At 38.7% G+C, this 13642-nt stretch overlaps 1 protein-coding gene across 2 annotated transcripts in view; it reads right to left on the reverse strand.

Annotated features, from left to right (window-relative positions):
• The window catches only part of KANK1 (KN motif and ankyrin repeat domains 1), a 251539-nt gene that overhangs the window by 8343 nt on the left and 229554 nt on the right, over positions 1-13642 (reverse strand). Inside the window, exons 5-9 of one of the 2 annotated variants that reach the window (XM_021001791.2) lie at positions 11070-11282; positions 9787-9892; positions 8281-8511; positions 6716-6803; positions 3360-3579 (exon numbers count right to left, since the gene is read on the reverse strand). In XM_021001791.2, coding sequence (XP_020857450.1) covers positions 3360-3579; positions 6716-6803; positions 8281-8511; positions 9787-9892; positions 11070-11282 — 858 coding nt within the window. The remainder of the gene's footprint in view (positions 1-3359; positions 3580-6715; positions 6804-8280; positions 8512-9786; positions 9893-11069; positions 11283-13642) is intronic. The other variant, XM_021001792.2, reaches the window with a different exon arrangement.

Here is a 13642-nt window from a genome sequence, read left to right on the forward strand (position 1 = left end):
GAAACTGGGGCAAACAGACTCCAGGTAACCAGCATTCTATCTATTGTGCCACCTATTCTACCCTGCCTCCTCCCTACCACCACCTTTCTTCCTCTCAGTCAAGCAGATTTCCTTTTGCAAAAAAAAAAAAAAAGATTTCTGTCCATTTTAAAAATTACCCATCTTCTCTATGTTAAACCTTCATTCTCTGATTCATGACCCCTATAATTATCTGATCTCTCTGTTTTCTCGGTATTCATCATATAATCAAAGGTATTCTGGGCCTTTCCCTCTAGATGGTTTCTGCCACTCTTCTCTAGAACTTGCCATGAGACCTCTTTAGGCAATGACAGTCCTGGAGGGGAAAAATAAAGGTGGTGAGGTCCATGTTACAGCAACACCTTAAGATCACAGAATAAGACCTAGAAGGGACTTGAGAGGCCACTGAATCCACCCTCTTCACTTTATAGATGAGGAAACTGAGGCATAATTAAGATTAAGCGATTTTCTCAGGGTCACGGAACTAATAAACATCTCAGGTAGGATGAAATAAATTGTGCAAGTCTGTGAGAAACTAAACCCAGAGCTTGTGTGGACCACTGGCTGCTCCTTGTGGCTACCTGCTGTGGCCACAAAGTATTTTAGAATTCGCAAAGTGCTATTTTTGATGTCTTTGGATCTTTAGAAGTCTTACTCCAACTAAATGACATCAAGCCCCAGGCCTATTTGGTCTGAGAATGGATATACTAAGTCCTCTAAGAAACTGCCAAGAATTAATAGAGTCATTCTTTCTGTACACACCTAATAAAGCCAGACAATTTTCTATTCCTATAATTCTTAAGAAATCTACTGGGGCTTACTAATTTACCATCGAGTGGGTTTTAAATGTGTCCAGCGCATGTTAATTAAAGGAAAGGAGTGGGAAGGGCAGGAAAGGGGCCTTATGAGACATCTGTGTAAGACCAGATGTTTATTTAAGCTAAGACGTTAAAGATGAGAAACTACATCAGTTCAATAGCCTATTACATTCCAGGGACGCTATGTTCTCTGCAAACATGGAACACTGAGGCGAAATGGAGTTTGCATTTTGGGGCCCTTTAATATTTATATTTAGTAAGAAGTTCCCCTCAGATGCTGCATATGTTCTCTCTCTCTCTCTCTCTCTCTCTCTCTCTCTCTCTCTCTCTCTCTCTCTCTCTCTCTCTCTTTCTCTTCCTTCCCTCCCCAAATATAGTTTATTGATCTACACTAGCTATAGGAATATTTTTTTTTGTCCAACCTGAAGGATTCTCTACTTCTAGCAATGGCATTAACTCATTTACTTTCCACAGAATATAGTTAACATTCTCCAATGAACGTTGTGCCTTTTTGCAAATCTATTTTCAACTACCTTCTGACGTTTTCACTTCAAGAATTTATTTTCTGGCATTATCAAGGAGTAGAAAGGAAAAGTCTCAGATTCCTTTAAATCAAAGTAAGTAATTATCACCTAGGTTACCAGTCATGTTGTTGTACTTCATACCTGAAGAGAACTAAAATGACATCACTATGTTGGGGTCAAGGTACAACGTGTCTGACTGCGGGTGATCAGACCAATGTGAGCTCAGAGGGCTCTAGTCCATTTGAATATTTGGGACGGAGATTACCAGGCAAGATAGAAGCCAGATACCAAGCAAACTTAGATGGAAAAAGGGCAGCTCTGCCAAGCCTGCTCCCTTTTTGTGGAGCTAAGAAGTGATGACTGTATCCTCCTTTCTAGGAAATGGAAGAAAATGAGAGAGTTGAGTAGGGAGGTGGAAAATAGCAATGGGAAAACTTGGATGATTTTCTAGTTTCTCAAGTCAGATCTTCCCCTTCTGGCTTCATTATGTGCTTCCAGTTCTTCTTGGCTTTAAAGCCAGTTTTCTGTCTATTATGTCATGCTACCTCTCTCAAAATCAAACCTAAATGATTGAGGGAGGAGGAGAGAAAATACACACACACACATATGTGTATGTGTATATGTGTGCATGCAGACACACATACACATATATTTTTCTACACACACACACACACACACACACACACACACACACACACTATTCTCTTTCTTCATCAAAACAATTCAATGATCAAGGAATAATTCAGTCCACATACCAATCCATGTCCTGTGGCACAGACAGACTATCCTTGATTTTCTAGAATTAACACAATTTTAACTGCAGCGCTGATAAGAGTAATATTGACTTTAAACTCCTACCACTACAGTAGGGGATGTGCTGGCATAGTGGGGTGCAAAGAGCTGAATTTGTAGTCAGAAAATTTCAGTTAAAATCTCAATTTGCTCTTTATAATTACTATGAACCTAGACACATCATTTTACCTTTCTGAGCCTTCCTCATGTATAGAATTAGGAAGTGATTTCTAAAGTCTTTTCAAGCTAAGTATCTATCATCTAATGGTTTTTAATTATTTTCCAGTAGTTAGGTCTGTACATGCATGGTCTCTTGCTCAAATTCTCTTTTTATGATAAATGTTATACCTTTGCAAGATAGCTGGCTGGAATGATACAGTCTATAGCCATGGCCTGCCCTGGAATCAAATCCATAATATGTGCTTCTTTAACAAAGAACTCCAGTCAACTGAGTTGGGGATAGGTGGGTAAAATGAGACCAAAAAAGCTTAAATGGTTCACTCTGAGAGTAAGAATATAATAATACTAAATAACTATCTACAGATCTAACACTAAATAATCCAAGAGTAAGAATATTGTAGTATCAAAATATATAATATTATATACATATTATATTATCATCACAAGATATTACAATATCACTAAGTAAAACTGCCTCTTCTTTTCCTACTTGACTTTAGCAAGATGGTATTCAAAACCTTATTTCTAGGCAGACAAGACATACCCTTTATCTAATATTACTTAGATTTTAAGCTTCACATGTTTTTTCTAGAACTAAATAAACATATGTTGTACTATGTGAAGAGGGAGGAGAAAAAAGAGTCATTTAATTCTGATGCAAATGAACCAGGCTAATGATAACCTACATAAGATCTGAATTCAAATCCAGCCTCAGCTGCTAGCTACTAGCTATGTAACTCTGGGCATGTCACTTAACTTCTGTTTGCCTCAGTTTTTCCCCCATATATGAAATGGAGAAAATACAGCAAAACACTCCTGTGAGATGGCTAGCACAAATATTAATCTCTCCATTTTACAGATGTTAAAACTGCATCTTGGAGAGGATGGCCAAGGGCTTTCAGCTATGAAGTATTAAAGAAAGGGGATTTTCACCCAGGGTTTGTTCTCTTTCCACTCCTCCCACAGGCTCTCTGAGGAAATGTCCCAACTCTTTCATTCTGGGTGACGAGGAGGGCAGCCAACATACCGGCATCCAAAAGCAACTTCACAATCTCGAAGTTTGAGTGGGAGACACTGTAGTGGAGGGCTGTGTTTCCATTGCCATCTGCCATGTTGATGATATACTGCAAGACCTCCGGGGAGACCTCCTCAAAAGCAGTGATGTAGTCTCCAACCATGGCAGGGATAGCTGTCTTCTGACTCGATACCCGAAACCATTCGTGCTGGATGGTATTGAGACAGAATCTCTGCCAACAAAACCAAAAGGATTGCCATCAATTTTTCCCCACTTCTATTTATAGGTGTTCTAAGTCTCAAGTTAACAGTCTAGGAAACCAGGCCTTTTTTAGTCAAGTATAGGCAAGAATCTGGTCTCAGAAACAACCAATCCAAAATAGGAGCTGCTATTTCTTTCTCCTACTCAAAGTTAACAAACAAAATCACAAGCTGCTGAGAATATTGATATGGGCCCCCAAACCAAAAAAGAGCTATAAAAAGACACCTTCCTTTGATGTCTTTTTTTTCTTTTGGGGAGGCAATTGGGGTTCAGTGACTTGCTCAGGGTCACACAGCTAGTAAGTATCAAGTATCTGGGGCTGGATTTGAACTCAGGTATTCCTGACTCCATGGCAGGAGCTCTATCCATTGTGACACCTAGTTGCCCCTTCCCTTGACTTCTTAGAGGAGGTGGGGTACCATGGGTTTGAAGTAATGCATAGAACATTGGACTTTTTCAATACGTTGATTAGTTTTGCTGAATTTTTTTCCCTTTCATTTTTTTTCTTCTCTATTATAAAGCATGGCTTACTAGGACAGAGAGATAGGGAAGGCTAACTGGTTAAATACAGGTGATATAAAAAGATCAATAAAATAATTTTCAAAATAACGTGTACGCTTTAAGCCCTTTTACATACTTTACAAATGACTCCCCTAAAATCAGCAGTAGGATCCCTAATGTCCCCCAACTACACTCTGAGTCACAATCCTGGACGATGTTAAAAATAGCTGCAACAGTATAAAATATTTGTACAATGCTTTATAGTTAAAGATCTCGTTAAATGCACCATCTCATTTGATCCTGCAATTGCAACTTCCTTGCTGAGATTGGAACATTAAGTATTTTTATGCCCATTTTAGAGATTTAGGCAACTTAACTTTTAAGGAAGAGCAGCTAGGTGGTGCAGAGGATGGAGTGCTGGGCTTGGAATCAGGAAGACTCACCTTCCCAAGTTCAAATCCAGTCTCAGACATGTAATAGTTGTGTGACCTTGGGCAAGTCACTTAACCCTGTCTGCCTAAGTTTCCTCATCTGTAAAATGTGCTGGAGAAGGAAAGGCCAAACCATTCTAGTATCTCTGCCAAGAAAACCCCAAACGGGGCCACGAAGAGTCAGACACAACTGAACAAGAAGCTTGAGTAAGTGAAGGTTAGGGTTACTAAGAGCTGGGGCATGAACCCAAGTCCAACGCTCTTTAAATTGTGTTCCCTCCAGTGTGAAGCGGTAGGTACTATCAGCTCTAGTCATGTGGTAAGTGGTTTGCTGAACAGTTTGGGAAAAGTACAATCTGTTGAGTGGGTTTGTCTGAATGTTTGTTGGGTTCTGTCAAAACAAAATCTCCCTCCAAACCCTCACAAATTAAAAAACCAAAACCAAAACTGTCTTCTTTCCCATTTCTACCGATGTTCACACCAAATTACTTACATAGAAATTCATTCAACAAATATTTATGAGAGCCTACCACGTACAGCCAGGTGGTTCTACAGCTCTAGGCCTGTGGTCAGGATGTCCTGGGTTCAAATCTAGCCCCAGACACTTCCTAGCTATGTGACCTGGGCAAGTCACTTAACCTTTGTTTGCCTCAGTTTTCCCATCTGTAAAATGAGGATAATTAACAGGGCTTACCTCCCAAGGCTGCTGTGAGGATCAAATGAGATAATACTTGTAAAGTGCTTAGCAGAGGGCCTGTCACATAGTAGGCACTTAAAAAATGCTCATTCTTTTTACTGTTTTTTCAACACATTCACTGTATTCCCCTTAGATCTTTGAAATTTTGGGAGAATGCTTTAAAATTTTCATCTCTAAACCTCACTGTCACCTTCCTTCTCTGTCCTACTCCACTGATGTTACTAATTGGTTTGGATGGGTTTACGTAATTGCATCAAAAGTGTGAAATGACCACAGGGTATCTTTAACAGAACATATACTTTACTAGTCCCAGAAGCAGAGAGGCTCTATCTTCTGAGCCAAATAAGGCCAAGACGGGGGCTCAGGCAACCTGGGTTCTAATCTCAGCTCTGTTATTAAATGGCCAGCCCTGGGTAAGCCACAACTTATCAAGATTTCAGTTTCCTAACCTGCCAAATGACAGGGCTGGTCTGGGGTGTTCCAAAAATGGACCTCCATGGGATATATGACAGCATGATTTTTTTTTAATATATATTTCAGAGTTTATTTAAAGTCAAGTACAGATATGCATGAAAATAAATGGTCCCATTTGTATGGGCCTGTCCATAAATCTCTTCTAATTCTAACTTTCTCTGATGCTGTGAGTTTAAAAATCAATCTTTTTCATTGAACGGCTACATCATAATTTCTTCTTCACTCAGCTGTTATGCAACCATACCAGTCACTGCAGAAAAACCCCAATGCACGTGATTGTTGAGATGAGCTCTCTGAATGCCCCTAAGCTCTGGGCTGCCAGAGAAGGGAAGAGTCCCAGTTTCAGCTGAGTCAGAAACCCAAGGAGTTGGTAGGCAGGGTTTGTCAGATTCAGTCAGTGTGGCAGAACACAAAAGCAACCTTTCCTAGGACGTTCATAAATAGCAACGCAACCTTAATCCACTTGTTTTCAGTTGTTTCAGAACCTCCTAGAAACCTGAGGCCACCGTGGTCGCTCGTAGGGTTAAGAATAGTTGCCGTATGCATTCCACATCAGAAGATAATATGCAGTTTTGTAATAAAAAGGAATGCTGACTTCTGCCCAGACAACAGGCTTTTAAAAAAAGAAAAAGAAATGTGCTTCAAATTCTAGCAGGCTGATTCCTATGATGAGCCTGAAAACAGGAGAGGAATAGGCTGATGCAAAGAGCCTGAACCTCATTCACATTTCCATTTCTACATGCCTCAAAGATGAATACACGCTCCCAAGAAAAGTACAGGGTGGATAAAAAAATCTGCAGAGACGGAATGGAAGTAAGTGGTCAATGTGTTGCTTGCACTGAGAAGAGGCAGTGTGACTGCTTGGCCCACTCATTCCATTTAAGGTTCAAGGGAGGAGAAGGTTGTAAAGGAAAATAGCCTTAGGCTAGTATATAAACCATGGTTCACATTAACATCAACTTTACAGAGACCAGTAATGGGGACCATACACTGGTCTAGCTTACCATATCTTTGCTGGTCAGGGCTTTAGGATCATTGATGTTATTTTTCAGTAGAATACACGCAGATAGCATCTTTTCATTTAATTCGTACCTAAGGATAAAAGAATAAAAGCTAATTGATTTGGATTTATAAAGAATAATTCTTAAAACAAAATTTTTAATCCTTTAAAATACAGGAGGCCAAATGGCCCAGCTGAAGCCTCAGATATAATACTGGCCCCTGAGGATCCCCCCCCCCAAAAAAAAAGGCTGGTTGGTACTTAAAACTTCACACTTGGATTTTACATTCACTTCCAGCTTCTAGTCTTTGCTAGAAGTTTAGTTCTTATAGTGAAAATGGCTTTTGCTTTTACAGTGGTTCTGGATGCAAATATTAAAACAGAGAATTAGGCTTAAAAAGCATGATTTACTCCCTAATAATGGGTTTAAAACAGAATTATAAGTATAAATATTGTTATTTATATATAAATAATTATTTATACATAGAAATAAAATTAGTATAATTATGAATAATAAAAATAAACAATTTCAATTTATTATTCTTATCCACACACAAAGACTATTACATACACTTATATTATTTTCATTTCTACACCAAGATATACCATACTTTGGGAGCTCATTTATTGATCAGAAAACTAAGTACTTGTTTTAGTTGCTGGGGAAAAAAAGTGCTTCTTTTAAGGAGGTAAAAACTTAAAAGTCAGAACAAGAATGTGAGTTACCTGAATACACCTGCAGATAAATGTAGACCAATAACACTTACCTTCTACTAATGTAGCTGAACTTTTACTTTCCAAGTAAAATTGAATGGATCTTGTAGGGGCTATTTGTACTTATCTTAATGAAGGATTACAGTGTATTATTTGTTTATTCCCTTCAATCCTTGGCTTCATTTTCCCTTTTAAAAAAAGTCTACGCCATATTTGCTGGTAAACATTAAGAGCTCCTGCATTCTAAGCTAAGTATATTTCAGAGCTTTTATTTGGGATTTTACTTCATTTAGTTATTGGTGATGTTCCAAAGTCTACTCCTAGTAATATTCTCCAATGGAAAACTTACAAACAGAATAACGGTTCATCTTTATAATTTTCACTTTTAGTTGAAAACTAACAAAAATTTCTACTCAACAACTAACAATTCTATAATAATGGCTTATTTATATCTGTAAGGATATACATGCCTAGAGACAAAGCTTTTTAAAAAATCATAAAAACTCTTTTCTGTCACTAAAAATTTTCAGTTTCTCTTAGAAGTGAAACAGACACACAAACAATAAAAGCTTTAGAGGCACATGTGAGTGGTGTTCTCGGGTGTAAAATTTGGTCCAGGAACAAAGATTTCAGAAGTCTCTATGGTGATCAAAAGCCAAATAAGAGATGTGGTCACGTTCCCTAGCTTGCCCTTTAATAGAATGACTAGAAATGAGAACATTGGTCCATTTGTTAGTTTTCTTTTTTAAGGAGCTCTGACCAAGATTGCTCTAGTTAGACAACTCTATTGCACCTGAAGTAGACATTACACATACTATAATAGGGTAAGGGGGAGGGAAGAGGAATGTACCACACCTCTCTCTGATTTCCACCTTCTCTGGTTTGCTTTCTGGAACCTTTATCTCATTTTCCTCCACACCGACGGACCTGAAACTTTCAACATTAACTGCATGGTGCCCTTCCGCCATTCCCTGAGTGTCCTCCTCCACCTCCTCCTCCTCCTCTTCAAGGACATCACATTCATCATCTGACTCGGAAGAAGAGCTTTCATCTGAGCTGGAATCTTCGCTTGAGGTTGTTTCATACCTAGGTGGCAATTGGGATTTCAGGAGATGCACACGCGTGTCCAGATAGACCCAGTGATATGACTTAGAAATTTCTATTAGGGTTAGTGGAAAGAATACTGGTTTAAGGGGTCAGAAGACCAACCATTTTAGTCCTATGTGCCACTCACTACCTCTGTGACTGGGAGCAAGTTGCTTAATTTTTTTGGCCTCAGTATCTGCATCTGTAAAATGAGGGGACTGGACAAGATACTCTAAAATCCTTTTCAACTCTACAGTTTTATGTAGGGGAGCTCTTGAAATAATAATAATAATAAAATTAGGACTTTAAACTTTTACATCCTAAGTTAAAAAGACTGACCCCTTTCAAAAGTCATTTAAAGTCCTGTGGCTTTATGAGATGAGGATGCTGAAAGAATTCTGAAAAGAATAAAATGTCCTGGGCAAGCAATGGATATGATGCATAGCTTTAAAAAAAATTCCATCACATCTACTGCAAAGTACGGAAACATACTTATGAATATAATTCAAAAGCCAACCAGGTCTGAAAGTTGCCCAGTTCTTAATTTTATTTCTCATTCCTTTCATTCTTTTCTTTTTTTTTTTTTGGATCAGATAGAACAGAATGGATCAAAACACAGATGTTAACTTTATATTCCTTAATGCTCATTCTAAATTGTTTTTCTTGCAAGTATCTCTATAAGAATTTTTATGCACATAATTTCAGAAAGCTATTTGAGTGTCTTTCACTGGTTAGTTGTCTTGGGCCATTTGTGGGAAAAGTGGCCAGACGCTGAGATGTAGGTCTTTAGGAAGAACAGAAAAACACAACAAATGAAAACCGAATACAGCACACTACTCTACATAATCAGAAGGTCCCTGACCTGGCTGCTCATTAGATTAAAAGGTCAAAAGTCTTAAAGCAGAGGGCCAATTCCATTATGACCCTTTGATTTCTTTCTCTGTTATGTTTTGAATTCTGACAAGAAGTTAAGTGTGTTCAAGGACTAGTCAGAAACCTGCTGGTGGTAATTAGTACTTCAGGAAGGGCAGTTTTCATTAGTAATCAACCAGAAGTGAAGATGATATTTGTTCATTTTCATCAGATACTCCTTAGATAAAAGACACGAGTTATCAAGGAGATAAGAGAAAAGAAGCTCCAAATATGACTTTTTTGGGTATTGTTAAATCCAATCACAGGCTAGGGTAGCAGCAGCCTTGAGGTGATTTGGTACAGGAAAGAAGGAAAGGAGACAGGTCATCAGGAAGAGAAATAGCATCACTCTTTTTGCCTTACCCTCCATTGATGCCAACAAACTGAAGATTCTTTTTTGTGCTGTTGGACTCTTTTTTCCCATCTTTCTTCATAATAGACTTCAGTGTACTGTCATTATTGGCACATACTGTGAAAAATAAAATAACACCCAGGAACACACATCAATACCAACTGGACAAAAGGCTAACGTGCCTCAAAGACAAAATCATCATACATCTGTTATATTTCTGTTTATAATAAATAAAATCTGGGGCAAGTATGTTTGAAAAAGTGAAGCAGAGCCTGCTGGAAAACTGTGGGTGTATAAACAAAATGACATTCTTTCAAAATTACATTAAAAACGCTTTTGAACTAGAGGCGCAGAGTAAGATGAGATCATGCTTTTTTTTTTCAGTGCATGGCTTTGTCTTGGTTGAGTATACTGATCTGTTACAAGACTGGGCTTCTGCCTGGGGAGGAGACAAATTGGTGGGGAGTGATAGTATTCTTCCCCACCCCCTCCCAAAAAAAAGGAAGCATCAGTGCAATTTTATAAAAACATGCAAGACACTAGAAGGAATTTCAGAAGAAAGCACAGACAAACAAGGCAGCTTTGTTGCTTCATGTTAAATTTAAGAACATTAATGTTAGCCACCACTTCTATAGAGCTTTATGGTTTGAGAATCACACAGCCACATGAAAGCGTCTGAGGCCGGACTGGACCTTGGGTCTTCCTGATGCCAAGTCCCATGCTCTATCTACTCTATCACCTGGCTGCTTCACTAAAACAAAGAGCACTTCACAGTTTCACATACAATCTACTTTTTCTGTCCTTTGACCATTAAAATGTTCGTGTTTATTAAGTTTATAATTTAAAAAAGAAGAAAATGGAAAAAGCCACTTCTGAAGTAGAAAAATAGCTGTTGTCAAATCCAGTTTCTTTTGCCATTAAAGCATCACCAGGAAAGGCACGTGAAATTTTTTCTCCTATCAAATTAATCCCTTAACCTGTGATGATTTCATTAATAAAGGAACTTCTAGGTAAGGGAACTACCTCCACCAGTGCTTGTCAGGACTTTCTCTGCAATGTATGGTTTTAAAGGTTGTCTAGACCACTGACGAGTTATTTACCTGGATTCAACAACTTGAAGCTAGGTTTAAGTTCCTAGCTTTGAGTCAGCTCTCTATACACTAGGTCCATGCTGACTTTACATATAGTAGGTGCTTAATAAATGTTTGTCCAGTTACATTTACTTGGATGGCCAGAAATGTTTAACATGGGATTGTGGTGTTAAGAAATAGATTTAACAAGTGTGTGGAATTACCGTAGAGGCCAGAAGCAATCTGATCATCTGTTAGGTTAATTGGAGATGTCGTGTCTTCAGAGAGGAATGACTCTTGGCCACAGCCAACTCCCACCATAAGAACCTTTGTCCCTTTTGTGATCCCAGCCTCCTGTTCATGAGTTGTGATTTCACCATTTGAAGTCACAAGTGATGAAGTAACTCGACTGTTAGAGATACATTCCAAATTATGTCCTGGTGAAAAAGAGAGAGAATGAAACAAAGAGAGAACACTTAGGGTTGCGGTAAACACTACGTCTAAATGCAGATATTTATTTTATATTTATTTTAGATACATCTAAACACAGATTAGATGATACAGATTAAATTAAATTAAATAATATATATTAAACAATATAAACAATGAAAGAGTGCTGGGGCTAAAGTCAGGAAGACTCAGCTTCCTTGAGTTCAAATCTGGTTTCAGAAACTTATTAGTTATATGACCCTGGGCATGTCACTTAACCCTGTTTGCCTCAGTTTCCTCATCTGTAAAATGAGCTGGAGAAGGAAATGGCAAGCCACTCTAGTTATCTTTGCCAAATGGGGTGACAAAGAGTCAGATGTGACTGAAAATGACTGAACCAGAATGATGCATCATTGAGTTAGGAGATTAAATGCCACAGTTAATAACCCCATGGCAGGGATAAGAGAGTTGGCGGGAGGGGTGTCATCTCCAAAGCTTATAACTTAATTGCAAATGTTAAAAAAAGTTTTGATTTTTTTGCCAAGCACATAAACTAAGCAGTGTGCTTTATTCATTCTCCATTCTCCATCCCTCAACACTAGTTCAGTGTCTCATTCAATTCAACCAATATTTATTGTTTCTACTTCTACATCACCTTTCCCAATCCTAGATCATCAGACCCTCATCACTTCTTGCCAGGACTATTGTAACAGCCCTCTCGGTTTGGTATCTAAGAAAGCTACAAATAAGACACAATTTCTGTCCTCAAGAAGTTTACAATTTTGCACAAAATTACAAAGTGAGTGTATTGGAGAGGTGTAAAAAAACTGCTCTGTGAGGTACAAGGGTTAGTACATTGCTCCTAACATGCTCATCTTCCTACCTTTATCCATTCAACTATACTCATTTTACTAAGGCAATTAAAAACACCCCAAACTACCCATGTCTCCTGCCTCTTCAAGAACTTAATGATTTTGAATCCCCAATTAGATCAATTCCTAATCCTTCTTTTCGGTTTAAAAAAAAAATCAGTAAAACTTTATAAAAACATACAGAACAACAGAAGAAAGCACGGATGAACATGGCAGTTCTGTTTTTTCATGTTAAATTTAACATACACTAATAACAGCTAGCATTTTATAAGAGCTAGAACTTATATGAGGCAGTTTGATGGCTCAGTGGATAGTGCTGGGCTTGGAGCAAGGAAGACCTGAGTTCAAATCCAGCCTTAGATACTCATTAGCTATGTGACCCTGGGCAAGTCACTTAACCCTGTTTGCCTCAGTTTCTTCATCTGTAAAATGAGCCTGAGGAGGAAATGGCAAACCACTACAGTATCTTTGCCAAGAAAACCCCAACAGAATTGGACATGACTGAACGATGACAGAACTATATAGTGCTTTGAGGTTAGTAATGCCCTCTACAATTGGGCTTTGACTTTACCCATTTACCCATGATTTCACTGCCCAAAGCTGCTTGTCCAGTCAAGCTGTGGCTGTTTTCTCATCCCCCTTCTTTCCCCCCACGTACCTACCGCCAAATGTTTAACTGGCTTTGCAAGAATGAACACACACAGACACAGACACAGACACACAGACACACACACCCCCACACCCACCAGTATTTGGTTTAAAAAAAAAAGCTAAGAATAGGAACAATATTCGAAAATACATCTCAAATAATGCTACACTTCCACCAGTCTGTGTCTGATCTCTGCTACAAATAGAGGGAACACTGACTTGCATTTGCTCTAATTGCTTTTTGTGTTCCCAAGTGGGTTGTCAATAGCTTGTGCTTGAGTACTCTGTGGCATGCTTCTTTTAGGTCCTTTTCGGTGGCCATCAGCACTGTAAATACTCCATTATTGCTTGAATTCGACTTAGAGGTATCTTTGCATGCAAACTTGGAGAACTCTTTTTGAGATGATTTAAGACAAATGAGAGAAGGAGACTGTGAATTAGTTGTCCTCCCATGTTCTTGGGATCACCGAGATAGAGCTGGGACGGCTTTTCGGATTCAGAGTCAGAAGGCATAAGTTTGGATCTCAGCTCTACAACTGTCTGACACAATAACTTGTCCCCAGAGGTGATCTGGTAGACGTTTAACAACCAGCTTTCTGTGGGGAAAGGAGTAGATCGGGCTCAGGACATTTTTAAGTTTAATCTGCATTACTAACATTTTCACCATCACTTTCTGAAGTCCAGAAAAGCAATAAATCAAGCCCTAATTTGTAGCATTTGCCAATTCCACAGGTATAAATGCCTCACACTGAAAATTTAATAACCAGCTCTCTCATAAGTCTGTATGAGCAGGCACTAGCACACCCCTGCTTCTGGTGGTGGTGGTGTTCAGTCATTTCAGTCATGTC

Source organism: Phascolarctos cinereus, unplaced genomic scaffold (genome assembly GCF_003287225.1).
Source record: "Phascolarctos cinereus isolate Bilbo 61053 unplaced genomic scaffold, phaCin_HiC Scaffold_4;HRSCAF=312, whole genome shotgun sequence".
Taxonomy (NCBI): Eukaryota; Metazoa; Chordata; class Mammalia; order Diprotodontia; family Phascolarctidae; genus Phascolarctos; species Phascolarctos cinereus.